Here is a 20,190-nt window from a genome sequence, read left to right as displayed (position 1 = left end):
GAAACAAGCAGCAGTGAGGAGATAAGTGCGCTCAAACTTGACGTAAAATTTTACTGTTTTATCACTTCAGTTTTTTTGAAGCACGCATTTTGATCTATTGAAGCTCTTACTTCCGAGAACACCAGCGTAGTTCTTCACATATTCTGGGTGCGCTTTTGAAGAAACTATTGCCATGCGGAGAAACTATTCTGAGCGTACGTACGTGTCTTGCAAACTCAGCAGTTACTATTGGCGAATTGTAATACGCGCTGGTAAATAATATTTTTGCAAATATGAGGTAAATGTAACGGTGATTAGTCGATGATGCATTTCAATGTTTCTGTGTAGACATTGCCCATGCCTTAGAGCAATACCCCACTTGTCACGTGGGCATACTATATTGCACTTTGGGCAAGTGCACTTTGAGCGCGCTGAGTGTGATTTCCGGGGCGCCAACCGCTACATGAGGACGAGAAGTGTTGTTTCAGATTGGTGGCGATTTCAATCGGACAGTGAGAAGGCGAAGCATGCATTTGCTAACCTAAAGGTGCGTGCGAAAACCCAGTTTGTGAAGTATTCGTTTCAACCCCAATAACAAAAATAATCATCACCAGCCAAGGCAAGACAACAGGATTTGACCAGTTCGAGTGCAACCAACGCGTTCCGCCGATCAAGTACGCGGCCATTACCAGGCGTGGCCGTAAAGGGCTCCCGAGTGAGAGTAGTTTTTTCTTCTGCCTTATTGTATTCTTTCTTTTCTTCTTGGTAGCGCGGCCAATTTTAATACTTAGCAATTTAAAAATAATAATAAATAATAGCAACGTAAAAATAAAGAGTAAGTGTTACAAAGTTACTCAGGACTCTGTTGTGAATATCACTTTACATAATTTTTTACTCATTCCTAACGAGGCTACACACTTCGCCGCAGCGAAGTGCGTTTGCCGAACCCACTCGGTCACGAGTGTGTTCTGCAGTAAGCGTTGCTAAGCGCTCCCGCGTGACAGCCTGCGAATGACACTTGCGGCGCAGTGGCCCTGTTCCAGGGCGCTTAAGTTTTCCTGTGTGACCGGGGCATAATGCAGGCCAAGAAACAGAATTATGCTACATGCCGCAGACAATATTTATCACTATTGTTATGAGAGAAGATCTCAATTGCGGGATTAGGAAATCTTTATTTGAAGGGAAAAGGGAACTCACCACGGTATTTGATAATGCATGCAAGCAATAATTTTGCCCAATATTATTTCGATGACACCATAATTAAGGCTTCAACACAAACTTCGCTACCTACTTCGTTCATATTGCAGGGGCCCTATAAAGTAAAAATAGTCTACTCTGTTTTTCATTCCAATATCATGACGTCAAATTTATGCAGCCGCTGAGGGAAGCACCCGGCGGTGACTCGAACCGTTTTTTGAACCGCTCAATCAAACGTTCTCCGCGATTAGGGGAGGTCATTTTGCTTGATTTCAAAGCGAATAGCATTGCCTACTTTGCCGGGGTTATTCATGTCTAACTATCTGACAAGAGGCTAGGAGCTCGCAGATATGGAACAGGAATATTGTGGGGCCAAGTGAGCGCCGCGAGAGTAGGTAACCGTATGGGGCGGGTGGCACAGACGTGTGCAATTTACCAGCTTGCCCTTGCTTAGCATAAATTAGGTTTTCAACTTTCGACCAATAGCGGAGGCTAATGGCAAAATGGTGCCGAATCAGAAATAAATATTTTTAGTTTGCTCGGGCTAATAAAGCATAAGCAGCGAGCACAAGTCATACCAGATGGGGGGTTTGTGCGGTTTCTATTTGATCGCAGGACAAACAGGCGATACGGGGCCCCCTTGACTAATTTTGGAACTCTGATTGCATTAACAGAATGAGAACAGTTTCGAATAGCTTTACGTTCTAGCGCCCCATAACGGATACTTAGAGTGCCTAGCACAGGCACTCTAAATTTTAAGGCTTACCTGCATGTGTGCTTAAACGTGCTACCAAATAGTAACAAATATATGGTACTCACCCAAGCCAAGGCTATTCAGAAGTATTGCCACAAGTCCAGAGATTGAATTTCCAATTTCTTCTGGAGATCCATTCTCCGCTACACCTTTAAGAGTGCACTAGAAAGAGAAAAACATCGCAAAACATGACGAAACTGCCTAATGGGAAATTTAATCGCAGCTTTCTAACCTGTTTTCATCTCGCGTGTGAATATTTTGTATTATTACCATATAGGTACATGACTTATGTCAAGAGAAGGATTCTGTGAGTAGCGTAAGTGGCAGGGGCAATCTGTCTGGTGTGGCGCACTGCAAACGGAGCGGGGTGTCGCGCGACTGCCTCGCCAATCGGGAGATCACGAGAGGCAACACGTGGGCGATGCGTGGGCGTGACTCATAGCAGCCTCCGCAGACAGAGCCCCGCTCATGCAGCGCTTTGCTTCCATACAAACGACGCGCGCTACTCGCGCGTCATCGCAGCAGTGGTCGCCGAACAAGCACGTCTTCTCGCGCTTCTTCTTCTTCATTTCACGCTTTCGTTCCACCAACCACGAGAGCACTCGTTCGTCGCGAGGAAGTCCTGTCACGAGTGTCAGTGACGAGAACACCGGCGAGCGCGTCACATCGAGCCTTTCTAGTAGCGGCTCGCCGTCGCCCTTTGCAGGAGCAGTGTACTACGTCAGACGTGCTGGTACCGCGGAGTGACCTCAGTAGCTGACGCCGTCTGCAAGGGTATAGCCCTTCGTACCTCAAGCCACCCTGGCCCTCCTTCGGAAGCCCAGATCAGATCACCCACACGTTGGAGGATGCCGTGGCCGTGAACGACTCAGCGCATGCGCAGGCTCCCTCCCCTTCGCATAACATAATGCCGACCCACAGCGCAGGAACGTGCGCCTAAGAGCTCAATCGCTTCACCTGTGTGCGCTACTTTTTTCATTAGAGTTTAGTTGCAGAAATTGGTTGGCTATCGCTGCTGATGCTTTCTCGTCTTGAATAACACAATATGCAAACATCTGAAGATCACTGACCTTTATATCACGTCAATAAACTCGTATCTATGAAATAATTTTTTTATTTACGAGGACGTCCACTTTATTTCGCAGAATATATACATACCACTGCGCTTTTCAAGAACTTTTTTGCCAACGAATTCCCACTTTGTTATTTGGCTTAGCAATAACGCACCGCAAACTGCCTCGTGTATGTCGAATCTTCGACTCGGTAACATACATAAATCTTTTAAATCCAGTATAGCACACCGAATCATCCAAAGCCGGAGTTAACTAAAACAAAATCACCATGGCGAAACAAGTGTTCTGATTTACTCGCTACCTACAGTCCTTTCCCAAAGCCTTCGATCGGGACGTCCTTAATTTCTTTTTATCCTGGCTTTTGTCAGAAATGTGGTCCTATTAGGCGCAGCCAATATACCAACATAAAACAGAACAGAAATTAAACTTAGAATCTATTTCTTTTTAAAAATTCAACTGTTACAATGGAGGTGCTAATGAAACCAGAATGCTTGTGGGACTTTTACTAGCCTGCTTGGTGTATATTGCTCAGAGGAACGATGCAGCTTATAATTGGTGTTTTCACATTTCGGCCCCATCGAAACACGGCGGTCGCATTTGGATGAGGCCAAAATTCGAAAGCACCCGTGTACTCAGGTTTAGGTGCACGTTAAACAACCTCTGGTGGTCCAAATTATTTCGGAGTCTCCCACTAAAGCGTGGATCCTAATCGGACCGTGATTTCGGCAAGTAATTCCTCATAAACAAGTTTTTAAACTTCAAGTCAGTCAAGAAATAAACGCGGATTTAAAACTGGAGGAATAATTAGTCATATATGCGACCGCGTGGGGGGTGACACATCCAATATGATGCCTCGCAATATGTTACGTTCGTTTTTGCGTGCTTTTACCAGAGTGTAGCACAGAAAGCTTTTCCTTTGTTACGGTTTTCGTATCAGTTTGACCAAAACGATTAAGATGCGGTTCAACCTCGGGACGATAAAATAACGGTTTGAACCGATTCAAGCTCACCTGCGTAACTGAAGAATGGCTGCAGGAGAGCAGGACTAATTAATTTTCTACAACAGCTTGGCGCTGCATCTACACGACATTGAAAAATTACGGTTGTTGTTTCTTCTTCCAGCCGCACGAAGTTATAAAATAATTATGCAGATCCTACGCTGAAATTTATGCGCACCGAAGTTTTGTTTAGAGAAAGACAGAGGGGGATCAATATATTGAGGAAATACAGAGAGTTCTCCAGCCTGCTACTTTGCTCCGACGGAAACGGAAGAGGAGAGGCAGTCGGATGCGAGTATACACTCGTTTGGCTTCGAAGGTCCCTTTCCCAACCTTGAATGTAGGCCTGTGTTGACTAAATATTCTAAGGGGACCTTGAGGGCTCGCTTCAGTAATATGTTCGGCAACACTATTAACGGTATTAACGCTAACGGTAACTCTATTTTACCAACCACATGTTGGTAATTGACGATACCGTAGAGATAAATGTCTGCCATTGACACTCATACTGACGACAAGCCACAAGTATATGTGCCGCACTGTCTCAGGTATTTTGCACGCATCACGGTTTGACGAGTTCGTGCGTCGGACGCCTTGCAAATATTGTGGCGCTAAGAAGACACCTAGTCTGCCCCTTGACACAATACGCTGAAATCAGCGCTAATGGTACTGCTTCATTAAACATTCTAAGACCATCATGCGTATTTACAAATGAGCTGCCACAGTGGAGCCTCAAGTATACAGCCAATGCACGACTCAAAAGCCTCAGGAAAGGTGGCCAACGTGAAATGAAAAGCACCCTTTCCTTTCTTTTTTTTTTTGGTTTTGCTCTGCAGTGAAACAAAATCGTAACATTACGGTTCAGTTCCGGTTCGAGCAAGAATAACCATTTTTTTGCTATTTTCAATTTTTGGTTTAGTTCTCGTTTTATGCTCTAGTTCTTGCATTGTTTTTCTTGTACGAATGCAATTTTTAAGCACCATGACACGTTTGGCCAAAGCTCAAAGTTTTACTCTAGCCTCTGTGACTACATTAGATTACCAAAAATGAGAAGTTTTGGCTGATGAAGCCCTTCACGCCTTGAGAAGGGCGAATTCTTAGACGTCGTTTGTGGAAATGGAGAGAAGACAGCACGAGGCCAATCCTATTTAACCACATGACTTGCGCTTCGCTGACAAAAATTTACATGTTTGCTAATCTCGTCAGTATTTGTTGTTCGGTTAATTCATCTTTTTACTCCTCTAGATAATCTGTTTGTCTCCCTAAGGATAAAAAGAACTCGCGCCTACGTCCGCATAGTCGTAGCGCACCTAGAGCATCGAATGGCTACAGCGGCAGCTTGCACCTGTCCGTCACTGCATCCACCTGAACGCTTGCGCATAGACAGTCATCTGCCTACGCCAAAACATGCTGTTTCTTCTGATTACAAACTTAAAGTGTAAGGTTATACTCCTCTCGCCAAATTTTGTTATTTTTTTGTGTGATTGGTCTGCCACAGGGCATCCGCGTTCGGTAATTACATGTACGATGTCACTGTTATCTGGCGCGTGCTTTTAAGAACAGCACTGGACTAAGTCCTTTTTGTGATTATGAGTCCTGATCCGCCAATGTGCATACATTGTTCTGTGAATAAATACTGCCGTTTTTGACAAATGGTCTTAGAGATTCTGGTACACCCTATTACGGACCGGGCCACGTACTTGGTTACGCGCTGTCTTGTTCGCGAAGGTGGTTATGATACTGCAAGGAGATAATGCGATAGTGTGATTGTTCCCTTCGCGACAGCGGCAACAAATATACAAATGAGGCCATTCCATTTATGCCAGAATAGAAATGAGCGCTTAACTTAAGTTCGAAGTCGTGGCGATATTCACAAGAAGAAGAGAGTTATTAGACTGCTTCAATTAACTCGTACGATAAGCCACTAGCGCGGCCCTAATATGTTCCCGCAATACGTAATTTTATAATGATACGGAGCTACAGTGGCACCGTATTATTAAAATGATAGCTATTTTTAGGAGAACCAAGTGTCATTCATCTTGAGCGTTTACATATCCATACGTCTCTTTTTGTGCACACCGTCGGGCATCTAAATTATTCTGGGACTAGGAAGCATCATAAGGACGCAATCAGATTAAAGTCGGTTCTTATCACCAGCTGCATATTACGAACGCGAAAAACCATATCCTATATTTCAGCGGGGTGGTTAGTTTCTGCCAGCAGCATCTTCGCGGACAAACAAAATGTATCTTGTGTTTGTTCTTCAAGAACAGCGTTTCGTCGACTAAACACAGAGATCAATACGTAGCATCGCGTGGAGTGTAGGCTTGTTGAAACTACATCCTACATTTTCATGTCGACTCATTGCATTCTAAACTCACGTCATGGTTGCGCTAGCTGTGTCCCATGGGGCACAGTGTGTTCAATGTGTTCCCACTGGCATGCGTTTCATATTCGTCATTAAGAATTTTACGTTGTCGTTTTTGAGGTAACGCATTATCGCACAGCGTACTTTTACAAGAACAGGGGCGCTATAACGTAAAACTATTCCAAACTTTTCTATTCCAATTCTGCTATCAGCCCTTCGCGATTGGTCAAAAACTTTTTTTCGACCACCCCCCACTTCACCTGTCTGTCACGCGACGCCACAAAAACCGTGATACCTCCCCATCTGATATGATGTGTACACACTGATTATGCATGATTTGACAGAAAAAAGAAAAACAGTTATTTCTGATTCGACCCCGTTTCGCCATTAGCTCTTGGTTATTGGTAAAAAGTTTTCGGGCTGCACCCACTTCACCTGCCTGTCCCGCGACGTCACAAAACCGTACGAGCTCACCGCGTCAAAGTGACGTGTACGCGATAAAGATGCAATAATATGCCGAACAAAACCGAGTTTATTTTCGGAACAGCCGCAGGCTGCCCCGTTCCGAAAGGAATAAAAGATGGCTGCCGCCGATCGCTGAGACGGTGGCTACTCGCACCTGCCGGAGAGCATGGGTGTATTTGCGTATAATAAAACTTCTTGCGTGGCCGTGTGACGTTTTCAAGCACTTTCGGCAAGTTTACTACGTCATTCTGCCAACTCTTCTTTGCTGAGGTTCAGTTTTAGCACCATTCTTAAGCTTCCGCTGCATGCCACAGCAATTTTCGAGCAGCCACCACGAGCTAATTAAGGGAAAGCCGACCAATCGCGCAAGCCGGCAGCACCCTCTTCATCCGGTAATCGATTTTCAGTGCACTGGCTCTGCCCCAGTGAATCCCTCTCCACTTGAGCGTTCTCCTCGCCTCTTGTCAGCCAATTAGATACGACAAGCCGCTCACTGTAGGCAATGTTATTCGTTTTTCAAGCAAACAAAAGTGACCTCGTAAGAACGAGGAGAGCGTTTGATTGGTCTGTTCAGACAACCCTGCGGGTGACCGCCCGGTGCTTGCGTCGCTGGTTACGCAAGTTTGACGTCAGGAATTGGAATAGAAACATATTGGAATAGTTTATATTATAGGGCCCCAGTACCATTTTCATTTGTAAATTATTCAACAAAATACACACAGTGTTCTTTGGTACTCCATTATACTTAGAAAGGTCCTAGGAAGACGACTGCATTGTAGTTTTTTGTCAGCTGCAAGATATGTTTGATGTATTCATCGCAAAACTTGAAAAAGTGCTGAACATAGCATGTGCTTCTGTACACCCAGCTTCTTTGTATTTTGTCAAGCATAGCATACGCTTCTCGGAACTCAAGTTTTTAGGTAAGTTTTAGAAAAGTGAGGGTATAGGCGATGAACGCCTTGACATTCCATATGCAATACATACCTTTACCGTAGCAAGAAAATTAATGCAAGTGTACATCGTAAAGTACGCTGGGCCAATGTGTACGCCAAATCTCGAAGCATACGCAATGGTTTTATTACCTGTATTTCGCCAAAATACCTTTTTGCTTGAAACAAGAACTTCAGGGACTGTTGCAGGAAAGAAATGCATTTAGAATTACGTCAAGGCTGCCATTTTTCCTCCTGGTTCTTTTCTTGCTGCGACAAAGCTGTCTTCTTAGTGAACAAATTCGCGAGCAGTGTTAGAGTTAGTATAGATTAATAGAAACAATATAGATATCATATTAGGAATACTTAAGAAAGAAAGATGATTCACTGATGCTTCAATACAAATTGGAAAATGAGTGCAAAGGAACACAAAACAATGAAGACTGTGTATATTCCTAGCCACTTGAGATGATTCATGAATTAAAAATAGGGCAACTCCGATTGCTGAACCACATATAGACCCTGTCTTTTGAAATGACAGAAAATTCTAACGAAAATGATAGCTAGCAATCATAGAACAGGATTGCAATGCAAGAACCGACTGTCATTGGAGGGGATGTCACCATTCTCTTGAATGTCACCAGTCTCTTGAAGAAAGCTTTATTCACAGAAAGGCAGAGAGGTCGGCCTGAGCTATAACTTGCTCGGGCCTACTACTTTTGGGAAAAGGGACGGGGAAGAAAAAGGATGATGAATAGTGATGATGCTATTAGGAAGACATGCGTATATACAAGTTCACAGGGTTGTAGAATCTCAAAAGCCGTGCGTCCAGCGCAGTGGCTTGGAGAGAGGCTATAGCGGCACGCGTTATCAGGGCTGCGCTGTTTGCATTAGGCCAACGGCCTAAAAGAAACTTGTCTGATAGGGGCCTCTTATCCACGTTTTCAATCGACGTTATCAATGTTTCTCGTTCTGGCGCGTACGCGGAACACACGCAAAAGATATGATCAAGTGCTTCCAGTACCTCACAGTATTCGCAGTTTGCAACCTATCCAAGGTCCATAACGGTTGGCGAATGCGACACGAAGGCGAATCCGGTGCACCATGCTCGTGTGGCTTTTTGAACTTGTGAGGCATACGAAATTTCATTTCTTGGTCCAATCTGTGTATTAGATTGTGTTGTCGATCTGATTGGGTCCAGTTTTCCAACGTAAGGTTGCGTATTACGCGATGAAATAGGATGTTTGTGTCTGTTCGTGAGAACGGAATTCGCACTTCGCAAGCATTATTTAAAGCAGTTTTCGCTTCAGCGTCTGCGTGTTTGTTCCCTATCACGCAACAGTGCGAAGGTATCCACTAAAAGGTGACATTGTGGCCATTTCTATTTGCGCGGTCGAGATGCTCTGTAATCTATATCATCATCATCATCATCATCATCATCATCATCATCATCATCATCATCATCATCATCATCATCAGCCTGGTTACGCCCACTGCAGGGCAAAGGCCTCTCCCACACTTCTCCAACAACCCCGGTCATGTACTAATTGTGGCCATGCCGTCGCTGCAAACTTCTTAATCTCATCCGCCCACCTAACTTTCTGCCGCCCCCTGCTACGCTTCCCTTCCCTTGGGATCCAGTCCGTAACCCTTAATGACCATCGGTTATCTTCCCTCCTCATTACATGTCCTGCCCATGCCCATTTCTTTTTCTTGATTTCAACTAAGATGTCATTAACTCGCGTTTGTTCCCTCACCCAATCTGCTCTTTTCTTATCCCTTAACGTTACACCTATCATTCTTCTTTCCATAGCTCGTTGTGTCGTCCTCAATTTGAGTAGAACCCTTTTAGTAAGCCTCCAGGTTTCTGCCCCGTAGGTGAGTACTGGTAAGACACAGCTGTTATATACTTTTCTCTTGAGGGATAATGGCAACCTGCTGTTCATGATTTGGGAATGCCTGCCAAACGCACCCCAGCCCATTCTTATTCTTCTGATTATTTCCGTCTCATGATCCGGATCCGCCGTCACTACCTGCCCTAAGTAGATGTATTCCCTTACGACTTCCAGTGCCTCGCTGCCTATTGTAAATTGCTGTTCTCTCCCGAGACTGTTAAGCATTAATTTAGTTTTCTGCAGATTAATTTTTAGACCCACTCTTCTGCTTTGCCTCTCCAGGTCAGTGAGCATGCATTGCAATTGGTCCCCTGAGTTACTAAGCAAGGCAATATCATCAGCGAATCGCAAGTTACTAAGGTATTCTCCATTAACTTTTATCCCCAATTCTTCCCAATCCAGGTCTCTGAATACCTCCTGTAAACACGCTGTGAATAGCATTGGAGATATCGTATCTCCCTGCCTGACGCCTTTCTTTATTGGGATTTTGTTGCTTGCTTTATGGAGGACTACGGTGGCTGTGGAGCCGCTATAGATATCTTCCAGTATTTTTACATATGGCTCATCTACACCCTTATTCCGTAATGCCTCCATGACTGCTGAGGTTTCGACTGAATCAAACGCTTTCTCGTAATCAATGAAAGCTATATATAAGGGTTGGTTATATTCTGCACATTTCTCTATCACTTGATTGATAGTGTGAATATGGTCTATTGTTGAGTAGCCTTTACGGAATCCTGCCTGGTCCTTTGGTTGACAGAAGTCTAAGGTGTTCCTGATTCTATTTGCAATTACCTTAGTAAATACTTTGTAGGCAATGGACAGTAAGCTGATCGGTCTATAATTTTTCAAGTCTTTGGCGTCCCCTTTCTTATGGATTAGGATTATGTTAGCGTTCTTCCAAGATTCCGGTACGCTCGAGGTCATGAGGCATTGCGTATACAGGGTGGCCAGTTTCTCTAAAACAATCTGTCCACCATCCTTCAACAAATCTGCTGTTACCTGATCCTCCCCAGCTGCCTTCCCCCTTTGCATATCTCCTAAGGCTTTCTTTACTTCTTCCGGCGTTACCTTCGGGATTTCGAATTCCTCTAGACTATTTTCTCTTCCATTATCGTCGTGGATGCCACTGGTACTGTATAAATCTCTTAGAACTCCTCAGCAACTTGAACTATCTCATCCATATTAGTAATGATATTGCCGGCTTTGTCTCTTAACGCATACATCTGATTCTTGCCAATTCCTAGTTTATTCTTCACTGTTTTTAGGCTTCCTCCGTTCCTAAGAGCATGTTCAATTCTATCCATATTATACTTCCTTATGTCAGCTGTCTTACGCTTGTTGATTAACTTCGAAAGTTCTGCAAGTTCTATTCTAGCTGTAGGGTTAGATGCTTTCATACATTGGCGTTTCTTGATCAGATCTTTCGTCTCCTGCGATAGTTTGCTGGTATCCTGCCTAACGGAGTTACCACCGACTTCCATTGCACACTCCTTAATGATGCCCACAAGATTGTCGTTCATTGCTTCAACACTAAGGTCCTCTTCCTGAGTTAAAGCTGAATACCTGTTCTGTAGCTTGATCTGGAATTCCTCTATTTTCCCTCTTACCGCTAACTCATTGATCGGCTTCTTATGTACCAGTTTCCTCCGTTCCCTCCTCAGGTCTAGGCTAATTCGAGTTCGTACCATCCTGTGGTCACTGCAGCGCACCTTGCCGAGCACGTCCACATCTTGTATGATGCCAGGGTTAGCGCAATGTATGAAGTCTATTTCATTTCTAGTCTCGCCGTTCGGGCTCCTCCACGTCCACTTTCGGCTATCGCGCTTGCGGAAGAAGGTATTCATTATCCTCATATTATTCTGTTCCGCAAACTCTACTAATAACTCTCCCCTGCTATTCCTAGTGCCTATGCCATATTCCCCCACTGCCTTGTCTCCAGCCTGCTTGTTGCCTACCTTGGCATTAAAGTCGCCCATTAGTATAGTGTATTTAGTTTTCACTCTGCCCATCGCCGTTTCCACGTCTTCATAGAAGCTTTCGACTTCCTGGTCATCATGACTGGATGTAGGGGCGTAGACCTGTACAATCTTCATTTTGTACCTCTTATTAAGTTTCACAACAAGACCTGCCACCCTCTCGTTAATGCTGTAGAATTCCTGTATGTTACCAGCTATATTCTTATTAACCAGGAATCCGACTCCTAGTTCTCTTCTCTCCGCTAAGCCCCGGTAGCACAGGACGTGCCCGCTATTTAGCACTGTATATGCTTCCTTTGGCCTCCTAACTTCACTGAGCCCTATTATATCCCATTTACTGCCCTCTAATTCCTCCAATAGCACTGCTAGACTCGCCTCACTAGATAACGTTCTAGCGTTAAACGTTGCCAGGTTCATATTCCAATGGCGGCCTGTCCGGAGCCAGTGATTCTTAGCACCCTCTGCTGCGTCGCAGGTCTGACCGCCGCTGTGGTCAGTTGCTTCACAGCTGCTGGGGACTGAGGACCGGGGTTTGATTGTTGTGTTCATAGGAGGTTGTGGCCAAGTACTGCACCAGGGTGGCCAATCCTGCTCTGGTGAGGGAGTGCGTTACCGGTTCTGGTCACCGGGATCAGGCCATACTCCAGGCCTGTTTGTGCAATTTTATCAACACGCGGTTTTTTTTAAAATCCGGTGGAAAATTGCCGGCACCGGGATTCGAACCACGGACCTCTTGCACGCGAGGCGGGTGTTCTACCTCTACGCCACCGCTGCATGTTTGTAATTTATATAACCACTGAATAATGCTGGCCCCGTCGGAGGACACAGTCAATCGTCTGGAGAGCTGGCTTTCATTCGCAGAATATCGTCCATGCGCGAGGGGGCTCCTCGGAGAGAAATCGAAAGACCTCCTGAATAGCAACATGTTCTGCGGCAATGAATGTTGATCTATGGTCTAGTTTAAACCGCTGAGCGATGATCATCTGTGAGATGACGAAGGCTTCAGTGGAGGCATATGGTGGGACAGAGCCATCGGTATTCACGTGCACTGTATCTCCGTACTCTGCAGAAATGTGAAACAGGTTAGGTTGCTTGAGGCCAATAGATGCAACGGATGACTTTTTAGTAATTCCAGGGTTCTCCAATGTAACGACAGGTTTAGGCAGAAGCCACGAAGGTGGTCGCGTAATGCAGGCGGGAGAACATCTTGACGGCAGAGCACTCTGATGACGCGATAGAGTCCTTGAAAGCTAGAGCCTTGGTGGGTGGCAGAAAGCGATGACAGAGGATGGTGCCTGTGTGGGGTCAACACGCGAAGGTGCATTCGAAGAGGCTCGCAGATCAAGTATACATCAACAGGAAAAGCTCGAGCTTCCTCTATTGTTCTATTACTTGAGGTTCGTCGTGGGAGGCCCAAAAATTTGCGCAATGCGTGAACTTGTATGCTCTCCATCGAGTGCACATAGCTAAGTCGCATGCTTGAGAGCTCCGGCATGCCGCACCATATATAGTATACGAATAGCGCTTGGTATAATTGGGGTGATGACTACTCCGAGGGGGCCCATCTTGCTCCAGTAACGACCCGAAGGACGTGAACAAAACTGTTCAGCTTTGACTTCAGTGCGGCGAGGTGTCTTGACCAAGATAATCCCTGGTCTATGACTAAGCCAAAGAATCTGTGGTGTGTTACCGCAGGTATCGCTACTCCGTTAACGACTATCGGATACCTGGTAATTCGTTTTCGCGTGAATGCAATCACTGAACATTTTTCTGTAGAGAGCTGGAGGCCATGACGGCGCAGATACTTAGCTGTGATTGTCACCGCACGTTGAAGCCTAGCACGCATTCGGGTACGGGTGGCTCCAGATGCCCATATGCATATGTCGTCCGCATACGTGCTAATCTTCACCATGCTAGGAAGCTCAGATGCGAGGCCCATCAATGCAACATTGAAAAGAGATGGACTGCTCTCTCCCCCTTGTGGAACACCTCGATGGATATTGTACTGTTCGATGTCGCCATCACTTGTCGACATATACGCCGTGCGGTCACTGAGGTAGCTAGCAATTCATGTATATATCCGCCCACCGACGTTTAAATCTTCCAGCGCATGAAGGATTGCATATTGGAGTACATTTACGTATGCACCCTTAATGTCCAGAATAACAGCTCCAACAAACCGACGGAGACTTCTTTCTTGTTGAACAGTGCATACTAAGCCGACAACACCGTCAATGGAAGAACGGTCTCTTTCGAACCCATGCATAAAATCAGGAAAACAATTATTGCTCTCTTGGAACCATTCCATCCTTGACAAGACCATTCTTTCCATTACTTTGCCGACGCAACTGGCTAAGGTGATCAGTCTGTAGGAGGAAAGCTCGTTAGGGCACTTCCCCGGTTTAAGCAGCGCTACAATGCGACTGCATTTCCAACTACCTGGAACATTTCCTGTCTCCCACGTCGTAATATCAAAAAGATAGAAGGGTACGGTTCTGTGCCAAGATGGCAGAGTGCAGCGTGCGAGATTCCATCAAGTCCTGGTGCAGATGAGCGTCGGGAAACCGGAGTTGCTTCGTCATGCTCTTGCATCGTGAAAAGGTAGTTCTAGTTGCTCCTCAGATGACGGGGGAGCAATGGTGACAAGGGGTGAAGTGACTTCATTAGATGCTTCCACAATGAGTTTACAGTAGTCCTCTACTACCTACAATTCGGTCCGGCGTTCATGTTGAGCCACCGCATGGAATGGCTGTCTTTGTTGTGGAGTTGCCCGGAGACTTCGTATGACCGGCCAGACCTTAAATAGACGCTGTCTTGGACCTGGGGATCCACAGAATGTCCTCCAACGCTGTCTTCAAGCTCGTTCAGATGTCGAAGAACCTGTCGTTGAGCTCGGCGACTGTTCGAAAGATCTGACGGTCACTTCGTTCTTCTGTATCACCGTTCAGCGAGGCGACTGACGGCACGAAGGGCTTCATATTGTGTGTCGATCGATGATCTGTGCCTAGCTACGCTAACTTCTATGGTTTTGTCCAGCAAGGTAGATGTGATCTATTTCGGATGGAGATGTCATTCTCTGAAAGGCGGCGTCAACAGAGGTCTTAAATAATATCCAGTCTGTTTGACGAATCCAAAGTGACGCTGAACGACCAAACCAGCTAAGCTGAACGTAAGTGGCAGGAGGTCACTGTCATGGTTATGTAGATCCGTCAACTAGTATGCTGAAGACAGAAGACTCGTTGATACAAATATTAGCTCAAGACAACAGCTGTAGTACGTGCCACACATAAATGTACGAGATTCGTCATTGAGCACATTTAGTCCCTGACTACACATGAATTCGGCCAAATGTTTGCCACGAGAAGTCATCAAATTGCTACGCCACAGGGGATAGTGTGCGTCAATGTCACCAATCACAATATGAAGACGTTGCGATGCTTGTAGCAGAGACATCAGGTGCGAGTAATAGATCCTCGTTTTTGGGTGGATGTATCCTCCAGTCACTGTGAACGTGTGCCATCTGTGTTTTATGGTAATGCGCACGTAATCATTAGTAGTATGCGATGGTATGTCATGTCTGAAGTACACCAGATTGTGACGTATTCAAACTAACACATTGCTTGAGGTTTGGTCTTTCCAAGACCATATCTGGACATATCCAGAAATACGGAAAGAATCTACATTAGGTTCATGGATAACAATAACTGGAAATTGGTACTTAAGTACCCGCTGTCGGAAATCCGACAGATGACCACGTAGGCATCGAGCATTCCATTGCATAACAAGCGATTGACGCATCCGTTCTTCAAACATCATCGCCATACTTCTTTAGTGAAAAAGCACTAGGAGTACTTTTAACACTTCAAGTAGCTGCATGGCAGCCTTGGCAGCCGGGGTATTTAGGCTGGAAAGAATCCTGCGCATGGAGCCCATCAAAATTTTCAACATACTCGTTTCAATGTTTCAATTACCACTGAACCAAATACTGAATGCTTTAGTTTTGAAAGTCTGCATTCATCGTCAATTATCGCGTATAGATTTGCATGAATAATATATTTGCGCTGCTCGCGCCTCTGAAAGCAACAGCAAAGCCCTTCCTTGTTACTTGATGAAGTCATGTTATACACTTGATAAGTGAAAACACCTCCATAAGATACAATATTTAGCACCAAAATGCTGATTTGGTGCTAATTGGTGCAAGCTTATTTGTTTTGGGGGGCTCGAAGATAAGCATATGCATTTGGAGAACTACATCAGGTTCGCTCCCATAAAGGCCCAGCGTACTTTATAAAGTTCACTATCGTTGCGTTTCAAAGAATAAAGCGCCACTCACAAATCTTTTGACAGTATATTTAGAGTGTGAGAAGATCGTCTGACACGAAAAATCACTAATGTAACTGGTATATTTTTCTGGGGCCTTACTGAATTGCGCAAACCGACAATATTCCGCCAGTCGCAGCCATGAAAGGTGGCAAGACCTTGCAAGCTGATAGTAGGAATAATTTTGGTCGGGTGCTGAATAAGCTATGGTGAATGTTTTGCGCGGAATGACACTCTAGTTCCCCGAAGTAGTGCTGATATGATGCTCAAGTGAATAAGGAGCAGTTCTAAATTATTCGCTAAAGCTAAGAGGCTCCTTCACAATCTCAAAAAGTCATGCAGTGGTATTCGTTTCATTCTCACCTATGAAATGCAAGAGACGGCGCTGTTGGCGATAACACCGCCTGGTCGCCATAGTGAGTCTGCGTTTGTTCCTGTCGCTTATTTTAGTTTTTTGGAGCTTTGTATCAAGAGACTACGGCTCCTGGTGAAAGCACGTCCCGCGCAATGTGCATATCTGTAGCGCACACTTTCCTACTGAAATTACAAGACGTAGAGCTGAAATTATTCAATATGCTGTTTTCTTTGCGAAAATTTGTGCCACTACCTGAACGCGGCAAGGCAATAAGTATGTGAGAACGTTCTTATGCATTGCAATTTTTTTTTCATTTAACGCGCACTATCATGCCACATAGGATAAATTGGCAAAATCACAAAGCAAAATGTAAATGGTATATTGTTCTCGGGCCTTACTGAATTAAATAGACTGATATACTCCAATACACGTTCTAGCGCCAAACTAGTGATTTTTATAAGAAACGATAGCTCGTAACACAAAGAAAAACGGTCTTGCTTAGCACGCGCATTATGGTCCAACGGCCGCGTCTCCACAACGAATTATGGGTGGCATTGTTGCTTCGTGGTGCATGGCATAGGCCCGTCGACAAACCATCTCTGTGGTCTGTTCCCATTGTAGGCGATACTTGCGAAACTGTACACTTGCGAGATAGTTGTGACTTCCTTTTCAAAACGGCTCCATTCGACACGCTTCGCACGAGAAAGCCTGTCTTCGTTTCATGTGCTTCATGCGCAGCCATTTCAAAAGTAGGCACTACCTGTTCACTTCAGCGAAGCAGCTGTAGCGTCGCAGGTTTAGTGCTCGGCAGGTAGACATAAGGCTAGTGTTCTGTTCAACTTGGAATCTACTCAAGTTACGACTTGTCTTACGCGAACCATATATTGACAGAATAAATAGGGCACTAAGTGAACTGGTTCATTTCCGAATCGCTACATCTAAGGCCAGATAATAAGAAAGTAATCCTGGCATTAGTAGCTGCTAACGTCGTATACTATATAGATAATTGACGCAGACTGGGGAAGACATATTTGTTATATTGTGAGATTTGCGGCAGAGAGAAGGTATGAGAGCGTTTCTACTTGAATATTTACGAAACCATTGCTTCACTTACCCCCACCAGCTTCGTCAGGGCTTCGGTGATAGGAATCTGCAGGGAGAAAACGAAAAAAAAAAACAATTTGCAAGGAAAAATTTCTCGGCAACATTTTGTGTCAGAAGCATCATTGAAGGCAAAATAAAACACTCTCACAAAGTAACTCAGTCGGTTACTTACCGATGGATCCGTACAGTAGTCAGCATTCCCTCCGAGACACTAGAAATGCAGTGAATTATAGATTATTATAGAGTGAAACCCGAATTAAAAAGTACAGTCGTATTTTAACTATATGAAGATAAAAAAGTGTCACAAACAAACCAAGTGTCACAAGCTTCAACGTTTACATTTTGCAATGCATTTATTTGATGAAGTTGCCAATGTTATTAGCTTTTTGATGCAATCTTTCCTGTTATTTGATCGAGATGTCCGAAGACAACGCTCGCTTCTTTGAACATGTGGAGGAACTTCGCACATTGCCCCTGTGGCTATCTGCCGTACTTCGCCACAGTGCACCACCGTAACTTAAGAGGCGTCATTTTCAAAAATACATATATGAGAAGGCTCGACGAAATTCAACCATTTTCAGTTAGCAATGTTGAGAACGTGCGTCTTTGTAATAGTATGCGTATTTGCGACAGTTAGTCGCGATGTCGTTGCCGCCTTATTACAGAATTTTCCTCAGTATTAAAACTCGGTTATAACACAGCAGGAAAGTTACACAAACGCTTATTATTAGAAGGGCGTACACCGTCGATGTTGCTAACTGAAAGATGTTTTAATGTACCAATTCTAAAAATTCGTCCAATTGAGTTACGCGGGTGAATTGTGGTCAAGCTCAACACGTGGCTGCAGAAGGAATGTTCGAAATTCACGTAGGTAACATGTGACGACAACCAAATGTGCAATTCTGAGTGAGACTTGAAGGACGTCGCATGTTTTTAACAATGTTTGCTGCCCTCTGTCACTATTAACGTCCCTAACGGCCAAGCAGAAATGGACGTTGTTTTGCTTCGCCAATACAGGTTATGTTATTCCTATAGTTATTAGGTACATGGCATACACCTAACACGCCGGTTTCTGTTCAAAAGTGAAGAGAAAAGGCAAGCACTTACATCTCCGATATCGAACACATTGTTGAGGGTTATATTAATGCATCCGCCTGCAGAAACAAAACCATAGCAAAAGCGCTTAATTAAGACATGTTACTATTGCACGTTGTAAATTACAACACAAATAGACTGGTCAGTCAAGCAATGTGCCCGCAAAAGATAAACATTATGATGAAGATAAGTGACTGGTCCGTAAAGAATGTACAGGGAAGCAAACGTGTTAAACACCAGCAGCCTCCTAGGCTTGACATGAGCCAGAGCTTTATAAACAAAGTAGATGCTCGAGGTAGGTGAACTTTATTCCCATAAGCTCAATGGGGAACCAGCAACACAAGGGGAGAATAGGTGTGCCACAGGAAGGAGGAGTAGACCGGATGATTTCGCCATGCCCCCATCCAGCGCCGTTTTGTATGCCTGTCGTATGTGTGGTCCACTTTCATTTCTTGTTCCGCTCAACAAAAAGTGCATCCGGCCAAGTTTGCTACAATAATGAGGATGGTCCATTCCCTAACCTTATACTTAATATAGTCCACAATGGGTGCTGAGGTATGTAGCAGTAACAAGGTTGGCTCCGTCTATGGTGCTGTCCTTTAATTAAGTAAATTCCAGTCATGCGCTGTTCAGAACATGGGTCAGGTAAAAGACCTTCGCTAACAAGAAATCATTTTTCTTAGAAAACGTTGGAATAAGAATTGCACTGGCGTACAAAGGAAGCTTTTTAACTCGGAACATTTAGGACCATGAACCTTTTCCAGCAGATTTATGGATATGTGTAAGTCTGAATTCCCAGTATCTGTAGGGAAATAGAAATAAATGTAAAGAGGAGCAGGATATAACTTCGTACCACCTAACTATACAAGTACGTATTGAAGTGAATGGTGTTACTTAGTAAGCGAAACAGTGCAAACTTCATAAGTAAGGTGTGATTTGTGAAATGGTATAACCTATAAAAATTGAAGTATAAACGTAGACAAAATAATGGGCCACACGAGTGAACGTAGCGTGCAGAAGTATTTGAGATATCAACCAGCTTTACGAGAACTTGTGTGCCTAATAGCACAGTGAGAAATTTTTCTATTAAAACACATCTTAACTTACAACGTTACTTTGCACGTCTGTTCGTTGGGCTCAGCGAACAGTTCATATTCCTGGTACCAGCTAGTTAGCGAGTTACATAAGAATACTTTCGGCTGTTGGGCTATGTAAACCGCCCGTCTCGTTAGAGGTAGGTGCGTTTGTAATAAACCTGGTCAACGTGTCTTCATCTTACTTGTGGTTGAAGCAGACGAGCGTCCTGCCCACGACTGAAGAAGAAGCACGACCGAAAGCCATAATAACGCCATGGCTGTGGGTAACTGATTGCTGCAGCAAGATAGAGCGGCAAATGAGGAATTCGCACTCAGTTACCGTTGCTGCATTGAAGTGGGTGGGTCAACATCAAATGCGAAGTTATATACCAGTGCGCCTGCAGGCAACCTTGCCGTGTTGTCGATTTTATTGCTCACATGGAGCTGTTTTGAACCGCACGTGTCAAGGTTTCCTCGAGTGTAGTGGATGTGCGCATGTTTTTTCCGCCCATAACACATGCGGTTCGAGTTTCATTGACGTGTAAGGCTTTGAAGTGCTTCAATGCGTTCAATATATTCATCTGCGTCCCTGCCCCTGAGCAG

General features: G+C 44.6%; 1 protein-coding gene across 1 annotated transcript in view; it reads right to left on the bottom strand.

The window, feature by feature from the left end:
• The window catches only part of LOC142589072 (uncharacterized), a 39,561-nt gene extending 19,638 nt beyond the window's left edge, over positions 1–19,923 (bottom strand). The window contains exons 1-5 of the mRNA XM_075700856.1: positions 19,791–19,923; positions 18,524–18,570; positions 17,589–17,627; positions 17,427–17,462; positions 1,996–2,092 (exon numbers count right to left, since the gene is read on the bottom strand). Coding sequence (XP_075556971.1) covers positions 1,996–2,092; positions 17,427–17,462; positions 17,589–17,627; positions 18,524–18,570; positions 19,791–19,863 — 292 coding nt within the window. The 5' untranslated portion in view covers positions 19,864–19,923. The remainder of the gene's footprint in view (positions 1–1,995; positions 2,093–17,426; positions 17,463–17,588; positions 17,628–18,523; positions 18,571–19,790) is intronic.
• Between the last annotated feature and the right edge of the window lie 267 nt (positions 19,924–20,190).

The sequence above is a fragment of the Dermacentor variabilis genome, chromosome 7, assembly GCF_050947875.1.
Source record: "Dermacentor variabilis isolate Ectoservices chromosome 7, ASM5094787v1, whole genome shotgun sequence".
In the NCBI taxonomy this organism is placed as follows: Eukaryota; Metazoa; Arthropoda; class Arachnida; order Ixodida; family Ixodidae; genus Dermacentor; species Dermacentor variabilis.
Note: the sequence above shows the minus strand (reverse complement) of the source record. Positions and strands in the feature narration are given on the sequence as shown.